The sequence below is a fragment of the Anopheles marshallii genome, chromosome 3, assembly GCF_943734725.1.
Source record: "Anopheles marshallii chromosome 3, idAnoMarsDA_429_01, whole genome shotgun sequence".
In the NCBI taxonomy this organism is placed as follows: domain Eukaryota; kingdom Metazoa; phylum Arthropoda; class Insecta; order Diptera; family Culicidae; genus Anopheles; species Anopheles marshallii.
Window position 1 is genome coordinate 38,764,799 of NC_071327.1, and position 26,781 is coordinate 38,791,579.

The 26,781-nt window shown below is 39.2% G+C and overlaps 5 protein-coding genes across 5 annotated transcripts; 2 read left to right on the forward strand and 3 right to left on the reverse strand.

Moving 5' to 3' along the window:
* Positions 1-2,187: 2,187 nt before the first annotated feature.
* Positions 2,188-7,668, reverse strand: LOC128713513 (cytokine receptor). The gene is made up of 8 exons (XM_053808374.1): positions 7,578-7,668; positions 7,355-7,503; positions 6,373-7,289; positions 4,180-4,928; positions 2,828-3,990; positions 2,526-2,753; positions 2,309-2,447; positions 2,188-2,237 (listed from the first exon to the last, which is right to left on the reverse strand). The coding sequence occupies exons 1-8, from the start codon at positions 7,666-7,668 to the stop codon at positions 2,188-2,190; spliced, it is 3,486 nt and encodes a 1,161-aa protein (XP_053664349.1).
* A 2,323-nt stretch (positions 7,669-9,991) lies between these two features.
* Positions 9,992-10,371, reverse strand: LOC128714650 (uncharacterized). Its single transcript, XM_053809526.1, has 3 exons — positions 10,359-10,371; positions 10,205-10,249; positions 9,992-10,137 (listed from the first exon to the last, which is right to left on the reverse strand). The coding sequence occupies exons 1-3, from the start codon at positions 10,369-10,371 to the stop codon at positions 9,992-9,994; spliced, it is 204 nt and encodes a 67-aa protein (XP_053665501.1).
* A 741-nt stretch (positions 10,372-11,112) lies between these two features.
* LOC128714787 (probable arginine--tRNA ligase, cytoplasmic) lies at positions 11,113-12,968 on the reverse strand. The gene is made up of 3 exons (XM_053809667.1): positions 12,933-12,968; positions 11,353-12,872; positions 11,113-11,266 (listed from the first exon to the last, which is right to left on the reverse strand). Exons 1-3 carry the CDS (start codon positions 12,966-12,968, stop codon positions 11,113-11,115), a joined length of 1,710 nt encoding a protein of 569 aa, XP_053665642.1.
* A 1,420-nt stretch (positions 12,969-14,388) lies between these two features.
* On the forward strand, positions 14,389-20,248 carry LOC128715475 (phosphatidylinositol-binding clathrin assembly protein LAP). Its single transcript, XM_053810378.1, has 14 exons — positions 14,389-14,518; positions 15,398-15,540; positions 15,631-15,706; positions 15,909-15,929; positions 16,508-16,732; positions 16,860-17,053; positions 17,140-17,276; positions 17,372-17,540; positions 17,626-17,902; positions 17,981-18,103; positions 18,177-18,294; positions 18,375-18,477; positions 19,355-19,444; positions 20,021-20,248. The coding sequence occupies exons 1-14, from the start codon at positions 14,389-14,391 to the stop codon at positions 20,246-20,248; spliced, it is 2,034 nt and encodes a 677-aa protein (XP_053666353.1).
* A 3,312-nt stretch (positions 20,249-23,560) lies between these two features.
* On the forward strand, positions 23,561-25,061 carry LOC128714951 (uncharacterized). Its single transcript, XM_053809833.1, has 6 exons — positions 23,561-23,587; positions 23,659-23,903; positions 23,977-24,049; positions 24,123-24,470; positions 24,542-24,625; positions 24,690-25,061. The coding sequence occupies exons 1-6, from the start codon at positions 23,561-23,563 to the stop codon at positions 25,059-25,061; spliced, it is 1,149 nt and encodes a 382-aa protein (XP_053665808.1).
* The last annotated feature ends 1,720 nt before the right edge of the window (positions 25,062-26,781 follow it).

Here is a 26,781-nt window from a genome sequence, read left to right on the forward strand (position 1 = left end):
AAGGGGGATGATGCAGGAAAACCACACAAACAAACGGAGATGAACACACACACATAGCAATTCTCTACCACCACTAATGGACCAAACTAATTAAAAGATTGCCTCTTTAGGGAAGCACATAAATAAAGACATAAGTATAAGGTGACAAATTTAAAAGCCAAAAAACAACAATGTAGCTGTAAACCCCCGGGTGGGAATGATTAAATCAAACGAAATCTAATACCAACCACTTTTTAAATGCTATATACATCATACATTTATATACTCAACAAATAGGATTTATTCGGTGAACTCATCCCCACGATGTAGTAGCAGAATACCTATATTGGTACGTGTGTGTGTGTGTGTGACAGTGGAAGCTACTGCATGACAGGGTCAATGGACATTTTTGGTTTGGCTCGGGATATGTACTCCCTGCTTATTGTTACGGACATATACATTTATACGCGTTGTAACGAAAAACCAAAGCCTAACGACACACATTCGGTATGCGAAGGGCGTATTAGCGCTACTATTTGCAGCATTATTAATGCCAAATTTACACAACTTTTACCGGTGGAATAAAATCAAAAGTTTTATTTATACCTATTTTCATCATTTCTCGGTAGCGCACGGACGTTTTGAGCCTGTAGGAAAATTAATCTACTACCCACTAACTGTTATTGCATGTTTGATCCCCGTTTTAAGAGAGTAAACAACAACCACAAAAAACGTAGTTCAAAATACACTCTATCTGTCCAGTGTACTTCACTTCACAAAAATGTTGTTAATGTGCACTCACGTTGCGATATTGCGTAAATAAAATTGATTACCAAAGTACAGTACAGATACAAAGAAAACCTGCCCCTTACCCGTTCAACAATAATTACGTTAGTCGTACACTAAAACTTAACCAAAAACTAGAAAAACTGATACTGAATTGAATAGACACAGAAAAATAGTATTTCTCTCACGAGACGATGTCCTCTGAGCCCTTAAATACTGTTCCAAGCTGTTCACTTTCCAAGAGGAACAATTTTAGATGAAATGTGCTTTCTTTTATAACAATATTAAAGAACCTGAGCAAAGGTGGCAGCCCAATGTTTCAACAATACAGGAAGGAAGGAAAAATAAAGCGATTGTAGACCATTACACACATCGGCGTGCTCTTGCAAAGTTAATTCTTTTTAGTTGTGTGGTTGTAGATAACGGCGTTGCTTGATGCGATCTTGAAGTATTGCCGTCTATGCTGCATCATGTTAATTCATGCTAATCATGTTCATCAATCAATCTTGTCCAAACCACCACTCGTTACCATGAATAAGACAAGAAATGTCGCATACAGGGTGCAGCTTGGTCGTAAGTATATTGTGTGTCCTTCGCTGTGTATTTTATTTCTCTTACACTTCAGCAGTTGTATACATTTAAAGGTTGAATAGCTAACTAAAAAGATCTGTTCATCAGCACAGCAAGGGGATGGTTGAAGAAAGATGTGGTAAAAGACGAAGGATCAGGTCATGAAACGTGTATCATGGATTAACACCGTATCTCATTTAACATGTACACATACACAAATACGTCTATACCTGACTACGATAAAATAGGCTTCCTAACACCTTGAACTGTGCAGATTGATGTTTAGTTGCGTTCTAAACTAAGCTCGACTATATCGCTGTTGTGTCGTCCAGTCCAGTAGATCATGCACACACATATACAGGTACGAATAGGATACCTTTCTTAGTTTACATACCGGTTTACATCGGTCCAAATTGAGCAAAATGCGAGTATCACCTATTCTCTGATCGATTCTTTCACACGTTTTCGCTGAGAACAATACTTGAGTCAAGAAAGAATATTACACATCGACTGTGGAGAAATAGCATATTAAGGGATACTACCAATTACAAAGGCGTGTTTACTATCTTTTTTTTGTCACGGTACAGTACTGGATTGTTCCATATATGTGCTATTTTTTCGCAGTAGTAAAGTCTCATAATGTGTTTATGTGTGTAAGACAAGATTTGTGTTTTTAGTATTACATGTATACGGGGGTGTAAAATCGTCGGGGTAACATTCTCTGTCTAGTCCAGAAATAGTAAAAACAACATTTTTTGCCGCAAAAAGTTGATCTTTCATGTCTGCGCTGTGGCATTATAACTATCCATTATCCTAAGGACCATTATTTCAGTCAATTCCTTGCAACATGATTTATTTTAAATGTTGTCCATAATCTGATAGCTGCTTATGCGTTACGTAGCCTGTGTGGGTGAAAGCAACAGAACAATATAGTTTGAACAATTTGCATACAACTATTTGAACTCCGTCGTACCTGATATAGGAGCTGTTGATATTTTAACATTCAGCGATTTCTGCATCATCGTCGTGTCCAATGGCGCCAGCATGCTACCACCATTAGTCAGTGCTCCTATTTGCAAATAACCATTTGAACTGATTGGCTGCTTGATGGCCTGGAAACGTTTTAAAATAACATTAAATTGATTTGATCTAAACCACATGCAATATAATGTCTGTCTGCTAGTACATACGCTTACTACTGGCGCTGGTACATATCCAGATGTGACGGTAATCGGTATTGCGGATGATCTGTTTTGACTGCCATTATTGCCATCCATCAAGTGCATTGGTGAGCTTGTTTTTCTTTGGCTCATTTGTCCGAATGATGAGTCTATCTCGTTCGATCTACGGCTAGTGCTGCCCAAGTGTCTATCGTGTTCCTGACTATTTCCAATTGATTCCGTTGTTTCGTCGCTATACTATAGTTTGACCAAAAAGTAATTTTAATACGTTACGTCAAGATGAACAATTATCCTAATAAAATTCCACCTACCCCATGTAGATCTTGACGTTCTGCTTCCTGATCATAAAAGCTAGTACTATCGTCCTCGCAGCATCCACTGTTACTGCAGTAATCAGCTGAGGACCGTTGATCATGGCCGCTCAAGTCCGCGATGCTACCTCCGGAGGACGAAGATGACGGTAGGAGACATTGGTTTTGTTCTTTGCTATAACTGGCCTCTTTGTTGGAACCTCCCGTTATAATGTGATCGACGCGATGGTGCTCCGTGAAAATGATGGCAGTTGGTCCAAGCACAGAGTTAAATCCTGGTTTACCTGATCCAGTAATGTCATTCAGACCGTCCGGTATTATCACCTTAACCTGCAGTACGTGCTTTACTCGGATGTACGAATAACCAAGCACGATGACAGAACACATCATGATAAATCCTATCAACATGAATGGATGTAAAGCATTTTTGTTCTCCATCGAGCACCAGTGCGCCAACGGCTCAGACCAAGGACCATAATGCAGCCTTATGTTAGGCGGTGGTGAATGAAGCCAAGTAGATTCAGCATCGTATGTTCCACAATCTGCATACGCTACATGCCGCCTCAAATCAGACCACATTTTATTCAACTCAGCCCAGCGATCGTTGCATGAAAGCCGCTCAAACGCTTCCTCATTTGGTCCGGCAATGTCTATGTTTACTGCACGCACTAGAAATTCATACTTCGAACTATCGCGATTTTGACATATTGCTTCACGCAGTTGACACTCGGTTTTGCGTTGTTGATAGGTAACTGTCTGCTTCGCTTTCACCCTCAACTCATAAAATTCCACACAACCAGAAGGTTTCATGGGCGGATTCCAACTAATAGTTAGCTTTGAACCGTTCGAACTATTGGTGCTCGGTTGTCCGATCGTTTGCGGATTCCCTACCAGCGTTCGAACACGCACAGGTTCGCTGGCATTTGAAAATCCGATGGTCAGAGCTCGCACACTAATATTGTACTCGGTAAATGCATCCAGATGTTCGAGCGTTTGGTTCTCTTCTGTTTCTAGTTCTTCAACGTTGTACTTCAACGGATGGCCATTGTAGCTGATTTCGTAGCTCATTTTGCCTCCATTGATATGTTCCGGTGGTTCCCAGTGCAGAGTTATGCTGCTATTCGTTATTTTACGAACCATCAAATTTCGTGGTGGCGATGGAGCTGAGTTAACGATAAAATAAAAATCATACAGACTTGTAAAACGATGCACAATTTACATTATCAACTGGCACAGCAAATTGTTTAAGATGTAACTTCATTTCGGTTCCATGCAATAACAAATACTATGAAATGACACTAAATGATTTCAATAATCTAGTGAATATATAAAAAAGAAAACCTTCTTCCTACCTGCCTCCCTTGTCGTATTCACCAACGGTTCGCTGCGAGGTCCCATTTGCGTTTCGGAGTACATAGCAATTTCAATCTTATAAGTGACGTACGGTTTCAGGTTTTCCAACTGGCATTCCTGCTGATTCTTGTTCGTCACGTTAACTGAAAGTTCCGGTTCCTTGCAACTGAGTGTGCGAGGATTCGAGATCGGGCAGTAGTAGATGATATATCCTGTGTGTGCCACATCACCGCACTCGGTATTCCACTTTAGGTAAATGTATGACGACATCATCTCGGTGATCCAGATAATTTTCAACTTGCCAATGTCAGTTTTGTGCGTGGCTGTGCAAGCCGCCCATACCATGCCTGATGAAAGATTTCCGGCGTTTGCTGCTACAGCAAAATTAAGTGTTGATCCGGCATCGCTAAGTATAAAGGTAGTCTGATCCGGGGCGACGCTTGTAAAATTAATTGATCCATTACAATCATTCGGAGAGTTGCTAGTTGTATTGCACCAGAATACCGTGTAGCTAGTGATCGTAGCATGAGCATGAGAAGGGGGCTTCCAAGATAGCGTAAACTTGCCCGAATCGGAGAGCAACTTGTCGATCAAGGGTTTGCCAAGACGATGCCGACGACTCGGAACAAACACTTCACTGCTACGTTTCGAAATACCCTCTGTATTAACGCTGCGTATTTTGAAAGTATAATCCATGTCAGCAACATGATGTCGGTCGATCACACCTTTTGTCGTGTTTAGGTGAGTACTGCAGGGATGTAGAAAAATCATTAGATAAATTATAATGCGGGGATAAGTTTTCAGATTTGTATAAATTTTTTACTATTAAGCTCCGTAAAATTTCATAGTCCAATTATATCACATATCTCGGAGTCTAACGTGTGCATACAAATATGGACTGATTTCGAATGGCGATGAATATAAACTAATAATGATAATTGCGTGAAATTGTAATCCTAATCAACCCACTAGAACCTTCTTTCTTCTTCCTTATCGCCACAACAACCTGAAGAGGTTTAGGTCCGCCGTTTTGGGCTTTCTGTGACTTTTTGTACCCGTGGCTGGATAGTCAGTTCTGCGTACGGAGGTTTGGTCCAGTTGGGATTTTGGTCCGGTCCTGTTATGTGAAGGTCGGCTTCGCTACCAACACACCACCGCGCAGGCCCAAACCCAATAGAATATTGGATCTAATTTCGGGTGGCCAGAAACTCTTGCTGAGACAATTCACTCCCACTGTCAAATTCACTATCACCAAAAAGGTTATCACCGTTTGGAAACGTTAGAACGCAATGAGGAGAACAACCATCGCTTGAATGCCGGTTAGTACTGTCAGAAATCATCTATTCCAAGAACTCACAAATTAAACGCTAAGCTGTGTTTCTAGGACTGTGGTCACGGTGTGGTGCTATGAATGGTGCTACTGTCAGTACTATCCATGCAGTTACTGTGGAACGCTAACAATCAGTCGGCTATAAGAGCAATGTTCACATTTTGTACTGCCGGTGCGATGGGAGAAAAGCTGCCCGATATGTGCGAACGGCAAAGTGTTAATACCGAATAAGACACATATTTTTTCCGGAATACTTGATGAGGAAACTGAGGACACTAATCGTACTGGTAAAAACGATATTCTAGATAACAACAATTCACTCATTTATATCGATATAAAATACAAGAGGTCACTTATTTCTTATTATTACTTATTTCCGGACACAGGTGTCGGAGAAATTAGTGACTGCTACTGTAGATAGATCGAATAACAATATTAGTCATTATTTTCATGCATACGTTTTCGGTATATGCATTCGATTCTTTAACATCAATTGCATCAATCGATTCTTTGACATGCATACTGAGCATATCGAGATACGCGTCATTGCCGGAGTAATGCATGCCAGAGAAATTAGCGTAATTCGATTTTTATTATTTTGTTTTACTACATAACATTTTTTTTATGAAAATTTAATTTTTTTTGCAATATTCCAATGAACTGTAAAAAATTTAATTTCGACTCTGTGAAGAAGCTGTATGACTAAAAAATATAACATGAACATTGTACGAAAGTATGTGAACGTTTGTCAAATTGTACAGCAAAGTGTGTACTGTATATAATAAGGACAGATTGAGAAAATAGTAAAGGTATAAGAAGTGAGGTACAATGAAGTAAAACAGCCGTCTTGAAGGATACTTACATAATTGTTCCATTCGGTCCAATCATGGTAATATTGTAGTAGAATCCATTGCCATTATGCTGCCAGTCGTCTAATTTCCGCCAATACACGAATAGATGATGTTCGGTAGAGTCCTCGAAGCCACCAATGGCCACATCCGGTGGTATGTCAGGTTTACGGGGCAACGTATTGAACAGGCAGGCAGTATAATTTGACCACATATCTTCACCTTCCTCAGACGAATTCGTGCGCATTCTGATACGAACATCGTAGGATGTCGCAGCATATCGAAGATTCCGCAGGGGTAGTGTATACTCCTCACCTTTAAGTAGTACGATGTCGTTGATAGCTGTGTGCCATACGTTGTTGTCAAATTTAGACAGCAGCTTGACTTCGAACTTAAACTTGCGATAAGTAAATTCTTTATACTTGTACCAATGTTTCCACTTTAGTACCGCGCTGTCGGACGTAATATTTTGAAATGCACATTCCTTGGGTTCTTGTGGAACGACCACATCGAACTGATTGATGGTGAAATCTTGATTCAACGTGCCTAACTCATTTTCTGCGGTCAGATAAAAACGGAAAAGTTCTCTGAAATTCTGGTACCCCATCCTGCCATCAATGATGCACTTTGTTTGTTTTGTCTGGTCGTCAGTTTCGAGATTACAGTCGTAATCTTGAAAGGCGGACGGATAACTTAACTTCAATTTGTACGTCGTGGGTATCGTATTTGGATCCGGCGTGAAGGTGCACACCATCTTATTAGACCAGTGCGGGTCACGGCACTTGAAGTCCTTCACCTCGCGCGGTTTGTGACCAACGTAGACGCTGCGCATCTCAACACCATTCTTATCGTTCACGGTACATGTGTACCCATAGTTCGGCTGTGGCACTGCTCGCTTTACCGTTAGCTCAATAGTAGAAGCATTGAGTATCTAGCAAAATAGTACAGATTCCGTCAAAAATTATCACAATGAACAGTGTAATGAAAAGAGCCTACCTTCACCTGTTCTCGTGGAACAGGTTTATCGCCTAGGTAGAACATAAGATTGCTGCTGTTTAATCCACGTCCGGCATGCATATTGAGCGTACATTGCAATGAGAACGAGTCATTCACCTGTATGTATAAAGGTTCACGGGGGGTGATCCCTAATTTAAAGAAAGTAACATGTTACGAACGGTCCGGTAGATGCAAATTTGTTAGAGAAAATAACTAAACTTACATCCTAGTGACAAACTTTGACTTTTAATTTTTGACGAATGGGACACACAGCACATCCAGCAGATTAATATTACAATCCCTGCACGATACATGACGGCTGAATTCTGAAACAATAGAAAGTTTGCAATGTATTAACTGTACCTTAGACCAACAGTATTAAGCTATATAGTTCACACTCGATCAATCATCAGTATCGTGTACATGCAGTAGTTTTGCTTAATTAAAATAATTATTTGCTTTTTGGCTGTAAAATGCAAGTACAGTACAGTACTTGTGCCATAAATAGAATAATTTACAACACTCAAGCAGGCTAAGTTATTATCTTTCAAACAAATAAAGTAAAGCAAAAATTTATCGCCGCATATATGGAGCAAAGACAAACTATTCTACGCATATGGTAGATAATTTGTCTCTAGGCTAGAACCAAAAACATCATCTGCTTAACATCTGTGGGCAAAATTGTGCCGTAAGGGCTCTTTTGGAAATAGGACACAGCATGAAATCAACCATCCAGATCAAAAAGAGACAGCGATGGGTGCAGTAAGAATATGAAGCAAAAGTAGCATCGCATGTTTGTTCTGCCGAGATGTGTTCCACGAAATCAAAACAAATCGTCCCGGCCAGGCCAGCGTCAGAGACTACACGCACACACACACACACTACCTTAGCATGCACTGCCCACACATTATCGAAAACTCCCTCCGCATTCTATTTTAAGGTGTATGCGTGTGCTGCTGCATTGTTGAACGTCAAGCTGTTCTCATCTACTCACCTGTAGTAGTGTTCCAACTTTTAATATTATGTTTTGTTACACGCTTCGTATTGCGTCTGTTTGCCTAAATCCAACACATCTAAAACATAGCCGACGACCTAAAGCCGAATCCGTGTGTGCGTGAGCGCCCGTGTGGTTGCTGTCAATTTCCAAGAAACAGTTTTACGTCGCTTCCAGGAACAATAGTTCAAAGTTGGAGGATTTCTTTTCCCATGAAAATAGGTACACCATTCGGATTGCTATCCACGTTACACATGTTAAATACACACTACACTGCCCAACGCAAAAGTGGCATTATGGAATTATAGCTGCATCTAGCTATGCAGCCGTTCTCCGACTCGCAATGCACACATTTTAGTACGCAACAAGTGTATGAAGAAGGGCTATCACGAATTGTATTTGCACCACAATGGACACAATATTATGCACTAAAACCAACGTCAACAAGAAGACGCACTGTCCACTTTCTGCTTGATCTAGTCGAACGGACAAACACTTTCGTTCTGGAAACGCCTTTCTGCAGTAGTCTGCCCGTTCCCAGAAATCCGAAGAGTACCCCGAAAACGCCACTGTGCTGATCTGCTTCTTTCCTCGATGAACGACACGAACCGACTGCAACGACGCTCTTTACTCTTCTGTCAAATGTACGTCACACAACCCTCGTCACGATACTCCTACCCACCTACACACTCAACCGTCTTCATCGGTTTGGTGTGGGTCATCTGTTGTGACAGTTTAGCGATTTGAACTTGAAAATACCCACAAAGCGTGGTACATTTTGCTGTAATTTTAAGCAAACAACAATACCGGTATAATTTTCTGCACCGGCGCTTTCAAAGTGGCAGAGAGTCGTTGCTCCAACATATGTATAAGTTTATTATTGTATAAGTTTACTTTAATATGTGCATCTCGGAAAATCGTCTACGAAATGCATACACGCGAAACAACATAGAACGAAGAGGTCCTGCTAGGAACCAACGCACTTGACCCGGTGTATGGAGTGTATGGAATAAGAAACTGTTGAAAGGATCGGCTGCAAAACAACCCGAAGGAGTTTGTATATAATTTGTGAACAATGAGACCCTTGGACTCATCTGCGTGTACGTCTTTCAACCAGGTAAAACACAGGCAAAATGAAGCAAAACGCAAAACTTACTTATTAAACATGATAGTTTATTAATATAGTAGTTTACTAACGTCGTACATTTATTAACCTTTTTGCAGATTTGTTTTTCGAACACAGCAACATTGCGTTTTCCAAATCCTAGCGTTTTGTTTTATTTCGTTTAGCTTGTTAGCTGTTTGTATACATTAATATCATTATAGTTTTCAAAATAGACTGCTACATTTCACGAACTGTGTATATATATAAAACGAACATATACATATTATGTACTTATTGTTTTGCAATAAACAGACTTTTCCGTTAACACGAGTTTACTTCAGACAGGAACAGGGTTCCGGACCTTGTCTTTACTTATTTGATTTGTTGTGAGCTCACCCGCAACGCTACCTGGACCTGGTGTTTACCGTGTATCGAGCATAAAAATAGCATAAATAATACCAAAATAACTAAAGAATAGTTAACTATGAACAATACATTATCCGGTCAGCTCCGCCCGGGACCCACACTCACTCACATTTTAGGCCGTAATATAATATTCTCGCTTGTTTTTACAGTTTTCCCGAGCGATATAGCATAGTGCGATGCAAATCAGTATGGCAATGATAATTCCCATTCCTATGCTTACGTACATGATTTCCTCGTTGATTCCGGCATAGGAACGTCCTAAAACATAAATTAGAACACATTATACGATGTGGTTTTGTATGTTTTTGTAGCCCAAAATAGATACCGTCAGAATATCCATTCCCGTAACCAAGACGACCCGTAACACGCCCTAAAATGTAATTGAAAGAGAGATGGAAGAGTTACTTATGCATCCCATCTTCCCATCCAAGTTCCTTATGTGTGTTTTTTTCAAAACCAACAGATAATTAAGTTCACACCTCCAACCGCCATGGTTTGGTGACTGGCTTTGATTAAATATTTGCTAGAAAGTAGGTGCTTCGGCTAATGCCAAAGAGATAACAAGTGTAGAAATGGGGACGAATGCAAACGCACTAACAAATTGCACTACATAACAAATGCACTACAGCTGCTTACGGTAATGTTGGTAAAAGAATGCTCATGTGCCCAGCCTCTTGGTCGAGAAGGATCTCCTTATCCCATAGATAGGTATTCGCGATTCTGCGCTCAAACGGTCCGGAATGGGTACAGTGATGAACGATAATACTTGTCTAGCTTATGGAGTAAACAGATAGCAGTTAAGTTCGCTGCCTGTCATCTACAGCAAGGATATACTCATTTTGTGGTACATTATATTGTAAAGTATTATATGGCATGTTTTTTTAGAAACATATATTGCTTAATGTTGGCGTAGCGATGCAAGCAGCGATGTTTGACCATGTTCGACCACGTAAAAGCATTTCTGAAAACCGAACCTTTTGTGGCGATCCATGGGGCGGCCGGTGGCATGATGGTAGCGGCGCCGGTCTTCACGCGAACGGACCGGACCAAAATCCCATCCGGGCCAATCCCACGTACGCAGAAATGCCTATCCAGCTACGGGTAAATAAAGTCACAGAAAGCCAGAAATGGTAGACCTTAGACCTCTTAAGGTTGTTGTTGACGATAAAGAAGAAGAATGTTGGTGTAATTTAAATTCTATATTGATTAATGACTTTGTTAACATTATTCATATCACATTTCTGTCAATGGCCTTAATCCTAACAACTCCATTCCGGTGTGCAGAATAAACTTTGCCTTACTGAATAGCACTATTCGTTGCTGCCGTTTCTTTTTGTCAGGTTCTTGTTTTACTGGCAATCTTTTGAGGGCCAAGTTTATAGCTTTGCTGTAATGAAATGCCAACAAAGAAGAGAATAGTATTATTTAAGCATCTACCTATTTAATAGCAATAGCCAAAGGCAATATACGAACCACAGACGGAACAAATAGGCGACGAGTATGCAAGCTTCCGCTGCTTCTTGAGCCTGGTAACAAATTGGTTTAAAATTGGCCAGCTGACATATTAGCTCTAGTGCTTCTGGTTCCTTCAAAGATGATCCATCACATTCGACATATAATAATTCCTCTGCTGATGATTGTCTCTCTAGAAGGCTCACCAAACGACAGTGAGTGTACTGCAACTTAATTCCCGAATCACCTTCCATGCGGAGAATTTTTGACCAATCAAAATCATAGTCCTTCATGCGGCGTTGTTTTAAATCATTGATAATGACGGCACTAGTGCCCAGGATATCACAAATTTCGGGATTATCGATTGTATTGGTCTTGGTGTTTGGAGACTCGTGTTGTTTCTCCTGCACCAAGAGTTGCGCCTCGTGTAGAATATCTTTCAAAAATACAACCTTTCCACGCCTAGTGCTCATTCCGTGTATTCGGCCAAATTTGATGTGTTCGATGCCGCCAGCATAAGGCAATTGCAGAAGGTGTGCTACCTCACGTAGCGATGCAAAATGATCCGTTTGACCATTTTCGACCACGTAAAAACATTTCTGGAAACCGAACCTTTTGTGGCGATCCATCAAGGCAGCAATGTCGCGCAAAAGATACATGCCGGAACCATCGCTTTTCACTACGGGAATAGTTCGATGCTGAAGTTGCACTACCTTTCGTCCATCCGTTTGATCTTTCAGTATGTCGCAATGCTTCAGTGTTTCTAGCACATTTGCTATTTTGTTTACTCCGTATTGTGATTCCCACTCGTACCCGGTGAATCGCACGCCTAGCCTTCGATAAATATCTTCCAATTCCTGCACTGTGTAAGCGCGGTAGTCCTCCCATTGATGTAGATCATCGGCGGTGCCTTGTTCCATGCGTGAAAAAATATTTATGGCCAATTCGTGCATGTTTGGATCGTTACGCACTGCTTCGTGCGCGTAGACGTATGCGTCATAGAGACACTTTAACGGGTTTTCATTTATATCCGACCGTGAAAGTTGTTTTAGTTGCACTCCCAGTGCTAAATATCCAAACTGCGTACCCCAGTCACCAAGGTAGTTAAGCCTGAGAACACGATTACCAAGGAATTCATTTACGTTGGACAGAAAATTACCTACAATAGTTGACCTTAGATGTCCAGCATGAAACGGTTTTGCAATGTTGGGTGAACTAAATTCTACTATCATGGTTTCACTCTTGGTAGTATTATATTCCTCATGCACTGATTTTCGGTCAAGTACCGTTTGTATTAGCTTCAATTTGTCAAGCGATAGTTTCAACCACTTTTTCCCAGATCGTAATTCTGTCGATATGTTGATAATATGCTCTGATTTCCCAATGCCACATATCTCACTAGAGCAGGAGAATATTCGGTCCGCAATGTTTCCTAAGCAGTGCACTGAGAGGTTTAACTCCGGCGTTTGAGACATTTTTTGGTAAGTAAAGTTTAGCGCCGTCATAGGTATTTGAACGTTCGTTCCGCATATTCGCGACACCTGAAAGAAATACGTACGGTAAACGATGAAAATAAATTTTCCATTTCTATTGAGACTCACCTTTTCAGCGAAAAGCTTACGATAAACATGAGCCATTCGTTTGTGGTTTTTCGTTGAAAAGTTGGTTAATTTTGTTCCAGATTTCGGAAACACAGTGCTTGCGGCAACCGAATTGAGTAAATGTAAACATTCCGGTGCAAAACTGTTCTACCTTCGATCTGTCATCGACAGCCCAAAACAGCTGATGGTGTAGAACGAAACAAATTGTTCCAAAGTGTACGAAACACACATAACTTGTATAACACAACAGCCTAACGTGCAAAATACCGATTTTTCCACAGTGCAAGGAACACTGGAAAGCCTACATTTAGATGTGCTTATCTTCAGGTTTGTTTAAAAAAAATGGACAAAAGAACAATGTCAATCGCAGAGTGAAATACTGATAAACCGTTAATCGTTTTATTTTTCTGCGCAAGAAGTAGTTTTATGGTTATAAACGGAATGCTTCCTGTTCTGGAATTCACGGTGGTCGTTTTTGCATAAAAATGATTATTTTTTTTTATTATAGGTTCAGATCTTAAAAGGGGTAACTTTCTCAATGGAAGATGTATTTCCATGAGATGCATCGAAAAAAGCGTAGGCAAACAAAACAAAAATGCTGAAGTAGAAATCTCTAGAACACTGTACTTTATCATCATAAAACGTTCTCACTTCGTAAACAGTATTTTTGAATATGGCTGTCACGTCGGGTGACCGCGACGCGCGCCTTTGGTGAAATTTTCATTCTGTGCTCATGAAGAATGAAGAGAACAAATTAGATTGAAAGTGTGTACACGGGGCGGTGCGCTAGAGTGAGTGCGTATGCGTGGACAAAATCTCGAATTAATTAAATTCCAGCCGCAAATCTTCGTCCATCGGGTGAAAAGTGTGATACACAGCGCCTCGATTCGTATTCTTTTGAAGCTGTAACGACGAAGCACTACTTTACAGAAAGGGTAGAAAATATATTGCACATTCATTATATCGCGCTAGCATTACGACACGAAGACAGAGTGTCGTGTGGAACCATACGGCGATACACGACCGTGGCTGCGGTGGACGAATTGGAAGAAGATTAATTACAACATTTTTCGTACTCGCTGTTTTGATAGGTGATCCGGAGCGTGGGAAGTTTCTGGCAGTAGAAATTGTCCTGCACCATTGTGCGCTTGTTCGACTGTATTCGGCTGTGTGTGTGTGTTTGTGTGCTTGACGCGTGTGTCATTTTTCGGCCCTTGTGCGTGAAAAGCAAAGCAAAGAACAGTGTACTGTGTAAGCGTAGTGCAACTTGCCTATTGCTAGTGGCGCAGATAAAGGGCAGCAAAGTGATTTTTGGTCAGTAGCTTAAGAAAGCAGCGACAGAAAACAAGGAACAAACACGAATTAAGTGTTCGCTTTGGCAGGTGGATCGCGAGAATCGTACTGTAACTAGAACGGTGACGTCAGAAAGGATCTGAAAGGATAACGCGTAGCGAACATGGCTGGCCAAACGATCAATGACAGGTTGCTGGCTGCACGACACAGCCTTGCTGGACAAGGGCTTGCCAAATCCGTGTGCAAGGCTACGACGGAAGAAATGATTGGCCCGAAGAAAAAGCATCTTGACTGTAAGTATCGATATTGTGTGGTCTCTCGATGACGTATATGCTCTCCGAACGATGGTCCGTCAAATTGTTTCGGTGTAAGATTATAAAACAGCAGGTGCAAGCGACGGTAGAAGGACGAAAGGAGAGACGAAAACGAAAGGAAGCAAGAAAAGAAATGATGAGAAGAGGCAGGGGGAGCCGTACCCTTGGCCCCGATGATTTTGGTTGTCTCTTATTGACATTTGGTGCCCTCGAACCTCGCAACACACACATCTCTTGTTTCGCACTGGTGCTGTTGAGAGCCAGCGTACAACGAACCCCCCTCCCTACTTTCGTCGCTTGCTCTAGCACACGTCCTTGTTTTGCATCGAGGACCATCCTAACACGCGGGCGCACTATCAACAGTGTGGAGATGTTAAATAATCGGTTTGAATGCATTTCTTTATATTTCATTTTTCGTTCTCAAATTATGTTCTGGCGGATGCTATGTGAAAAATTTTCTATTATGCTAAACGACTCTTCGTTCATTTACCCGAACAGCCCTCTTTGTGATATGCTCGCCATGCCAAATTACAGCAACGGGCCTGTAGTTACTGATAGGAGTTCAAAAGAAAATAGTCAGATAGCAAAACTTGTACCGCCTGCTAGAAACAAGAATGACCAGCATATGTAGCACCATCGGTTCTGGTATCCTCCCTACGAATGATAACGATAAATATGGTTCTGTTGCGAAAGTCAACGGCCCACTCCGTAACCAATGTTTTGTGATTCATTGGAGGTTATTTATCCCGGGGTCGTAAATGAGCTGTGAGAAGAATGTTATTGCTTAATAACTATGATACAAACTTTACTGTTCCTTTTGACAATGGATTACATTTACATGTTTATTCTATTCCTCAGATTTGGTACATTGCACCAACGAACCGAACGTATCGATTCCCCATTTAGCTACACTGTTGATTGAACGATCTCAGAATGCAAATTGGGTCGTAGTGTACAAGGCACTGATCACAACTCATCACATGTTGGCCTACGGAAACGAGGTAGAGTGGATCGCAGATTGATTGGATTGAAGATTGGATCGATGCAAGATTCGCAATTAATCTATTTGTTTTGTTTCATTATAATTGCAGCGATTTATCCAATATTTGGCTTCAAGCAATTCATCCTTCCAATTGAACAACTTTCTTGATAAGGGTGGAGTACAAGGTAGATATCAATTGTCAAACAAAGAAACAACATATTGCTCTACACTAAAACTACTCACCATCCAGTTCTAATTGGCATCGAATGTAGAACATCGAACACAACAACAATCTTTTTACTAATGTACTGTTACGTCTCTTTCTCCTAAAACTAACCTCGTCTACCCTTCATTATTGTTTTAATTCGTTGCTAAAAACAATCTTAGGCGCTGTTGGTGCTCGTATGGGTAAGTAGTAGCCTCTTTTTCTTTCCTTAATGTTACGTGCAACTAATTAACTGATTTCCTCATAACAAAAACAAAAATATCTATTAACCATCACCCTAGCCAGAGTGATTATAGAGCATAACGTATTTTCACTTTGATCAGCTATAAACTGAGAAAAGCTTATGCTAAATCGGTTGTGTATCGTACAGAGCCACCAGTTTTATAAATTAAGCTACACTATCAGTGGTTGACGTTACAAATCCTATTTAATTTGAGCTTTAGCATATTGACAAAGTATTTTGTTTTTAAATCAAAGAACACCAGAAATGTCAGAAATGTTCAACCTTCTTGAGGATGAATGAAGAAAAATTTAACGACTCATATTGAACCGTATTGTCATTATCTCTACTGTTATTAACGTTAGGAAAGCGTTCGTTCTACTTTCACCATAATCAGAAAGATGAGGCAGAATCATTAATTTATAAAAAAATCATTTAATAATACGTTATGGTCTACTTTGAAAATCATTAATTTTATAATTGATAGGTTATGAAGAAATAAAGAATTTTATTCGAATGTCATTACTACTTCATATTTAGGTTATGACATGTCTCCGTTTATACGGCGTTACGCAAAATATCTCAACGAGAAGGCTTTGTCGTATCGTACAGTGGCCTTCGACTTTTGCAAAATGAAACGTGGAAAGGAGGAAGGCTCTTTGCGCGTGATGCACGCCGACAAACTTCTGAAGACATTGCCAATTCTGCAGGCTCAACTTGATTCGTTACTGGAGTTTGATTGTACGGCGAACGATCTTACCAACGGTAAGCAAATAAAATGCATATTGTGTAGAATGTGCGCCTTTTGCAGAACGGTACGATAGTGGTACTAATTATAAATGTTTTTTTTTTTTCAAATAACCAATACTTTCTTTTTGAACCTGGATGATAGGAGTTATCAACATGTGCTTCATGTTGTTATTCCGTGATTTGATACGGCTGTTCGCTTGTTATAACGATGGCATCATTAATCTGCTGGAGAAGTATTTCGACATGAATAAGAAACAATGCCGCGATGCGCTTGATTTATACAAAAAGTTTCTTACTCGAATGGATCGCGTCGGCGAGTTTCTCAAAGTCGCAGAGGTAAGCCGCGCTGGTTTCCATTTTATGGTAACTGTATTGCAACCGGTCTCCATTACAGTAACTAAACTTAAGCGAAACAATTACAGAACGTTGGCATTGATAAGGGTGACCTGCCAGATCTGACCAAAGCACCGAGTTCTCTGTTAGATGCGCTAGAACAGCACTTGCTGGCCCTAGAAGGCAAGAAGGGATCGGCAGCAAACACTCCAACACAAACAGCGAGGTAAAGAATGGCGGCAAAAATTGTGATATATTTCAGTCGGAAACTAAAACCAAATTCATTCCATACCTCCATTTGCACATTTTCCGTCCATATAGCAATCAAAAGAATGTTAAAAGCGGAGTGAACGCACTTACATCGACTAGTTCATCCTTTGGGATTGTGGCGGAATCCAGCAAATTTGATAGTCCCACAAATGGCATGATCGATGAGAGTTTGAAGGCTCAAGTTCTGGCTGAAGAAGAGGCTGCAATGAATCAGTACAAGGTACAGAACAGTAGCTAATAAGCAAAAGCATGATTAAGACAATGATGTTGTGTTGCGATGACAAATTTCTTTCCTATTTTGACAGTCGAAGGTATCATCACCAACAACGGCTTCGGCTATAACAAACCCGTTCCTGTCGTCGCCCACCACTAGTCAAAACAACATTGTCGATCTGTTTGAGGCTCCGAAACCCGTACAAGATCAGCAAGCATCTGCTGCTTCGTCCAAAGCGTCGGATGATCTACTGCAACTTGGAAATCCTTTTGCAGATGTTTTCGCCACACCAGCACCAGTCGCTAGTACTGTGCCAGTAGGAAATACAAATGCGTTTGCAGCCCCGAATACATGGATGGGAAATGGAGGTATGAATGTGTATAAAAATTTTTGCAATGATTGCATGTAATTTTGTGTTATATTTTAATATTTGATCAAACTGATAGGTTTTAACGGTAGTATGACAACGGCAGCAGTCCCAGGAATGGCTGGACAAGCAGTCCAGGGCAGCGACACTTTCGTGTCCGATAACAACTTCACTTCCGTTTTCGGTGGATTGGAACAAAATGGTTAGTGGTTTGGAATAAGCAGAATGTTTGTATATTAATTTTTACTTAACATAACTTCTTCTATTGCGTGCAGGATCCAGCGCACCTCCGGCCGCTGCCTCTCAGCCAGGCAAAGTATTGACCGGTGATTTGGATAGTTCGTTGGCGTCGTTAGCCGAAAGTCTTACTATCAATAAGTCCAGTTGTGGGAAGTAAGTTTGTTGACATTCGTCTATGCCCTTTTGAGTGTAAAGTCGATTTTTGTGACTTTCTTGTCTCTTTTTTGTGAAAGGAATATGCAATGGAGTTCACCGAAGACATCAGCAAAAACTGGTTCGGCTGGATGGTCACCCCAACCACAACCGGCCACTAATCAGACAGGCTACAAACCAATGGTAAACATCAATTGCAATGAAATAACGAACAAACATAGCTCTAATCTAACATCTTGTATCATGATCTTCCACTATCATTAACTCAGACTGACAATTGAAAGTTGGTTAGTAACGTTGCTAGTCATTATTAATATACCACTATAACCTAATTCGAATACCCTTGTTCATTATTTTCTCGTTCTTGAGAGAAAATAATCGATCCCCAGTTCATATGATCTTTTACTAACACCCTTGATAGCACATGAATATCAAGTTGAAAGGGTTTTAAATGAACCTGTTTTGGATTTGATTTTATTTCAAACTAAATCATTTTCTAATGATCGTGTTTTAGATAATAAAAAAGTAAAATTATAGCTTAGTATAATTTGTCCCCGTGTAGTATAGTTAAATATAATAATGTAATTCTTAATGTTATAGAAAAAAAACGTTAATTAGATAGAAACTATCCCCCCATTTGCATTCTTGTGCAGATATCCTGCTTTTAAAACTATCGCTTGTGTAATATATTTGTATTCGGATTGTTCGGATTTGGTTTACATATGTTGAATGCAGTAGTATTTGTGCACTTAGTTTTTTTTAGTGTTAGTCTATTTTTTTCGCCTTACAAATTGTTAATTTAATTTTTATTTCTTATCTTTTTCTTCTTTTTTTCGGTGAAATTTAATGTTCTTTCTTTTGCATATTGTTCTACCTTGATTAACGTGTGCCATATGTTTCACTTCTGATGTCCGCTTGAATGTATTTTTAATGAACGGTAATGTCGATTATTGCTATGTATGTATGTTTGTTGGTTTTGTTTTTATGTGTAATGGGGATTTATGTGTTTCGTGCGATTTACCCATTCGGGGTGTATACTACGGTTTCGCTGTGACACAAGGCACAAGGTATGGCTGTTTTTCCAGTTCCTAGCACAATACATCCCAGCACACACACTCCCCTTCCCGTAGTGCCAGGATATTACCTTCAGGTAAGCTACTTTTAGTTTTATGTTTTGTTCATCTGATATTTTATCACGAAATGAAGAGTTTACTTCATTCGCATATGTTTTATCACCTGCTTTTCGTTGTCTTCTGTTAGGTGCTACATTACAGTGTGTAGCTTTTTGATGGTATTATTGTATAAGCCTAAGAAAGATACAGATGTTAGTTAATGACCTAGATGTCAAGCGTGAAATATTTGGCGAAAAAAAATCTAGTACTATAACGTTAGATATATGTTTTGATTGCGCGCAAATACGCGTGTTGCTGGTGCAAATTTGAGGTCTAGTTAAAAAAATGTCATTAAACAATGTTGTCGATAATTTCTAAAACAGAATAGCCCTTTCAGGAATGTGCATTGTGTTTTGTAATAACCTGTTTTGTTTGTTGTAATTCGTTTATATTTTACGATGAATTGTAAGATAATATTACGAATGTAGGATATTAAATTGCGGTGAATTTGTAAGGTGTTGATCCATTTACAACTAGTTTAATACCATAGATTGTAGAATATCGGTAGTACGTAATTACATGTGAAATCTCTCATTCTGTATAAATATTTGCAGCAAGGTATGACCCAAATAAGGCCAATGATGGGTGCTACCATGTCCGGAACAACACCAGCGATGGCCCCAGGAATGGCCACTACTGGCATGGCATCCCAGCAACCGGTGCTTCCTAGTCAACAACCGATGCACATGCAAACAGCTATGATGCAACAACCAGCGACAGCAATGCCTTCCGCCGCTGCTGCGACTGGCAATATACAGTTGGATCCATTCGGAGCACTCTAAAGCCACTGTAGGCGTTATCAGGCACCGGTGCAGACCGATACCATATATACATATACACTCTTATTATGTGCTGCAGAACATTAATAACGAATGATTTAAATAGCAACGCACTCAGCTAACGTCCGTACCCTGATTAATATGTTTAACTGAAATCTTGCATACCACTGGAGAATGGCGAACGAAAGCAAAAAAGGGGTATATTAAGCAGTACAGTAAAAAGGTAGAGAATTGTGGAAACAATCGTTTGCGTAATGCAGTCAAAATCCCTGGAGGAAAGGTAGGATTGTGTAGAAGGTTAGCACCTGGTGGTATATAATTACTTGAATGCAATATTTGATCTAGCTTTTTGTCATTGGCGGACACTTTGACACTTATAGTATCAAAGAATCCATTTCAATGTAAAAATCACATAGAGTAATGATGAAGATTAACGAATAAGTTAGGTTGTAAAATACGCCTAATACCAATACGAGTACTCGACTGTATTGTGAGTATGATATGGGTTATGTTGAACTATGGATGTCGTAGTTTAATGCAGATTGAAGGTAAATCAACTGGCAAGAAAGATTCATTAACGACTGGTAGGATCGATACATCATAAAACAGGCGTGTATAATTTCGATCCGGAACACATGTACTGAACCTATGCGTACACCAACTAACTTTTCCGTGTCGTTTGGACGATTCGAAATCGCAATTATGTGTTAACATCAAGCGTTAAGATACAATGAAACCATTCCAAATATCGTCAACCATCCTACATGATGCATGAGTAAGGCATGAGTATGCTACACTGTTATCGAGTTACTGATGGAATATTGTTTCACACGCAGGCGTGAATTATAAGTGTCATTGAATAGAAAAGCCTGTAGTTTCTAATCATTCCAAATCGTGATTTCGGTGTTTGCAGAGTTCAGCATGAATTCGATATTTAGCAGAACACCTGTTATATGCAGGTGTATTGTATTGTTTTGAGTTCAATTACCGACACCTATTTCAACCGGTCGGTCGGTGGATGTAAAGAATTTATTTGTTGATAGGATCTGTAATTTGTACGCCCGCTGCAGTATCATATAAGAATATCAGTAACAATAATAATAACGAATGAATTGTAAATGATGTTAAAAAAATAATTGTAAGAACCACGCGCATAAGGCTGCGCATATTTCCCCGCAGTAGACAGTGGCTTCTTCGGCAGTATATTGTTAGCTGTTGCTTCTGTTGCAGTATTATCGCTGCTTCGACATTCATATATGTATCTAACAAAAATCTAAAACTGAAATGTTGTTGTTCTCTATTGAATATAGTTGTGTTTACAAAACGGCTAGCAAAACAAGGTAAACTAGATGGTCAGATTCTAATGGCATTCTCTTCACCCCTGTTCAAACGGATTAACTATGAATGAATGCCATCGATTCTTCCCTGTGTTTCCGCAAAGAAGTGCAAATACTACGAAAGTAGACAGTAATAATAACGACATAAGTAATCTTACAATACCGACGGAACACTGCAAGTACTATCGTGAACGAAGGAATCCGTATGCATGTATTTATGAATATAAATATGTAGTAATATAATATCTCTATTGTACACATTGCTGTATTTCCTAGGCTGCACGATGTGCGCCTGCGGATTGCATGAAAATACAATAAGTAAATATATTTTATTGTACCAGAAAGATACATATATATATACAAAACACATACTTCTTGCTGTGAAGGAAGCTTAACATATAATACTTAGAACGTAATTTGTTGTGTTTATCCCCTTGAAAGCAGATAGTGCAATAGGGCCAGCTGTTTACTGTGGTGACGATGAAACTGTGACGGATAAGACAAAATGAGTGTACTTATCGCGAACGACAGTGTAGTGAAAATGCAAATGAAGGATCCAGGATCAACAGAATGATGTTCGTATTGGTTTATTCTTTTTGGAAGCTTTTCGCAAATTGAGATGAGATCCATTAGCGACTTTTGAGATTGCATGAACGCATTGGTGCATTGATTTGTTACTTGCCTACTTTTAAAGAGACGCTTCTTATTTTGTCTTATAGCCGCGCCAATACGTTTGCATGCCATAGAGCGAGCAGTAGAGAAGATGTTGCAAAACTGAGACTTGAAAGGTATAGCAACAATTTAAGTTACAATTTTATGTAAACCCTACCGTTGAGTTAATGCTGTACTCGGTTCAGCAGCGTCTGGTGCGAACTTAGAAACAGACGATTTCGACCAAGCTTTGGTTAATTTGAAATACTACATATAAACTTCCGCAATTACAAACTGAGATGGTTACACGCGTATATATATATTAATAGGACCCAATGAATAAAAGTGAAAAAAATATAGTAGGAATATATCAGAAGTGTGTTTTTTTTACCCTTAAATAGTAGCCACAATAGTTGTCAATTAATTGGGCAGATGTTATGAGTTAAATGAGCGTAGACACAAATATTCTTAACGTTAAGACACATTTACAATTTTATAATCAACAATTCATCGCATTCATAATTTTACAATCTTGCCCACGTTCTTCTGCTTTGCATCATTGAGAATTTTACATATCGTTCATCACGATATATGTTTTTTCATCGTTTAGCGGGACACCTAAAGAATACTGCAACAAAAAGTTTTGTATATATACTCAACAATTTTTTCTTGTCTGGTGTTTGTTATGCAGAGTGTCGCAGCTAACAAATATGCCGGTTGGATTGAGTGTAACAGATCTTGTCGGACATCAAATGCAGTCGTCGAATGAAATACTGCACGGCGGATTCTATAGTGTTCAAAGAAAAAAGGAAAAATGGATTGATTTTTAAACACGTTTATTTATGGCAATGTGTTAAAATGAAGCTTTGTCATAACTACAACGAATAAAAACTAGATGGAAGATTTACTATTCGTCGATTTATTTGAGTAAACATATTTGAAATTTGTTAAATATTTTTGATTACCTTGAATAGTTAATTTAAAAAGTGTGACGATATAATTTTTTCCCGCCAAAAAAATCATCGATCTTGCAGGGGTTTTCCACTACTTTTGAACATTGTTGACCAACAGTGTTGAACACGACAGTGTAAACAAATCTCTTTAGAAAATGAAACTGACATTGGAGTGAAGTCTTTAATCAAAACAAACACCACACAGGACCAGCTGAACACGAATTGTAGAATAAAAGCACAAAGATTCAGAAGTCACGATATTAATTATGTGAAACGACCCGTTGGGCCGATGCAGTGTACGACCTTGCACACTTTTGTACTTTTATAACCTTTGCACCTTTCCTGCAGTTTTTATCATTACGTGTCGGAGAAAAATGCAGTCATTGCAAATACAGAGAAACGTGAGCATCAAATGGGTTACGGTATTATGAAGCGATTAGTGAAGCAATGCTTTTGCTCTTTTTACTTGAAGCCAATACGGGATCAAAAAACAGTTCTGCTTTTTATAAACCAAATAAAGCAACATCCCTGTCTGTGGAAGCAATCAGATGATTATTACAGGAATATAAATGCAAGAAAAGTAGCTTGGTGCACAATAGCTCGAAAAATGGGGCACAGTGTTTCGGTCCTGAGGAGTAAATGGCGAAGCTTAACGGTCCATTACTTCAAGCTTAGAGACGACATAGAACTGAGAAGGAATGCTCAGAATCAAGGTGGGTGAAGGGTTCGGGAATCTAATTTTATTGTATTAAACTTGTACGAGTTTTGTTTCAGGTCAGCCTTGCCTAAGGCCAAATTGGTTTGCCTACTGCTCAATGGAGTTTTTGGGAAATTCCAAAAATGTTCGCCAAAGAAGAGGACAGGTATGCAGCGTTGCTTTCATGCACAAGCAATTGTAGCAATAATTCAAAACTATTTATGGACTTTCCCAAACAGCATAAAGAATATCTAATTTTGGGCGAAGAACAAAACATAGTTCCGGAGGAATGTGAACTGAATGAGATAGTCCACGTTGAAGAAGAATCCGAGAATTACGAAGCGACAATGGAGGATAATTTAGCGGAATCAACGACCGTATGTACCGTGTCTTATGATGTGACGAATGGCAATCTGCCCCAAGGCACTTTGCTGGAGGAAGAACAAAATAATGCTGATGATGGCATGGCAGATTCTGAAATCTCTCTCGAACAACGTTATGTGAATGAAAAACGGAAATCAATGTTGTTATATCAGTTAAACGAAAGACTCGAGAAACAGCTACAACAGCAAAGAGCGGAAGTACAGGTAGTGAACATTTTAAAAATCTAGTAGATATAAGGGAAAATAAGTAATCACCATATATTTCTTTTTTCTAGCTACAACAACAAAAAATGTTATCCTTGGAGCAAAAATTGAAATTCTCTGAAAGAAAATTAGCCAAATTGACAAAAATTCATCAGGTTGAATTATAATCCAAGAGAAGTTTCAAAAAGGGTTTGTACTATCAACTTTTTCTATTTGTAGGAGAATTTTGATACAATTGTATCAGATGACGACACAACAGAAACGTTAGTGGATGGCACAACTTTTACGATCAACGTTGCAACTGATGCAAACGGTCAATGTGATCCGTTGTATAACCCGACAGAGACAATCAATCGAGGCAGTAGCTCAGACCCTATTCAGTTAATGAGTAGTTCCATCAAAAAGATGCAAACTGTAATTGAGAGTTTTACAAATCAATCGAAGCGTCGTTATAGCGGTTTCGGAGAGTTTATGGTGCGCGAGCTTAATGATATGGATGAGACAACTAGCTTAAGATTGATTAAAGACATGATATCGATATTGCAAAGGGAAGGAAATGTTCATCGCAACACTAGAACCCATGTGGAATGATTATCTATCGAACATGTAGAATCGATTTGTATAAAATGAAAGAATTAGAAAAAGCCTAAACGAACCAGGATCAAACTTGAGCTATAATCATTACGGATTTCGATATACATCTTTCTATAGGGATTAGACGGTCAAATTATAGGTCAATTTTGAGCGGTAAAAAAAATGAAAGATTGGAAACGGGCAATTATTTTGTGTTACAAACAACGCCACCTTGCGTACACTAGCAATATTGATTATGAAATCATTATTTGAATCATTTGCTTCACAAACCAACAATCATCCACTCGAGTATTTTAACTAGTGTTGTGCTTAATGAATCTTTTGCGAAGAGTCATTCATATGAATCTTTAACGAGGAGTCATTCAAATCAGGAATCGACTCTCTAAGGATTCATGAATCCTATGAGATTAATAAATCTTCAGAGATTCATGAATCTCGCCGGAAACATAATTTTGTACTTTTTTTTATAATTTTTTCGTCCGAAATAAGAAATTTTATACAGATGAAGTTGTTATTAGCACTGCATTATTATTAGCAGCATTCTTAAAGCTAGATTGCTTAAACTAACCGAGCTGAATTTCATTGAGTGTCCGTAACTTTGCGATGCCCTAAAAACTGGCCTTGGTCTGAAATTTCAATTAGGAGTCTGGAAGTTTATACTTTCAAGAATGTATGGGGCGTCAATAAATCCACAAATAAGCTAATTTACAAAAACTCACTGCACCGTCATTCATCTATTTTGAATTCCGATAGAACAAATAACAGAAAATTAGTATGGTATGTGAGTAGAGTAGTGCCACGAGATCAAGACAGCAGATAAAAGAGCGCAAGTGTCAATTTTCTTTGCACTTGAACAAAGTTATTTTTAATTATGTTTATTCTTTAAACTATTGAAATATTAGTTTCCAAAAAAATCAAAATTATGTTTCCAGGCGGGATTCATGAATCTCTGAGGATTCATGAATCTTTCGAATAGAGATTCAGATTCATTCATTCAGTTCAAAGATTCTTTGAGATTCATGAATCTGAATCTGAATTACCCAACACTAATTTAAACGTAAAGATTAATTTACATTTCCAATCATTTTATAGATATTTTATAGATGGTTGTTTGTTGGACTTGATGCAGGGCAACGCGACTAAACTACGTATTTTGCGCAAAAATAGCACACGTGCCACACAATAGTGCCTGAGGCACTTACAAGAGCACTGATAAGAAGGAACATGGCTTTCTGAATGTGGTGAGTATTTTTCCAAGGTTCCGATGGTTCATATTAATGAATAATATGAATTTCTGGTTCCCGTACACCTCTACTCTATTCATCTGTCCTAGATCAGCTTCAGGTCAACCGCATTTCGTGGATCAAGGACTAATTACAAATCCGGATGTCGTCTGCTCGGTATTATATTTCTCGAGAACGACCGCCTCCAGTTCCAAACTCTATATGTTGCTTCTTCATTCCTAATCTTCCTCTCCGTATCTGTCCTCCTTTAATAACCCGCAGACGTCACACCATCTCTCCCATCCTACTTCGCTCTTTAACAGCTGAAGCTTGGACTGCAAGCATCTTAAACAGCTTCCAATGGGTGGTTCAGCTGTGATAACTGCAAAGCACTGAAGATACGAACAACACAAACTTTTTTGTGAAAAATAGTTATTTGTAATTGGTCTTGTTGCTACACCAGTCGAATGTTTTTGTTTTTGAGTAATATAATA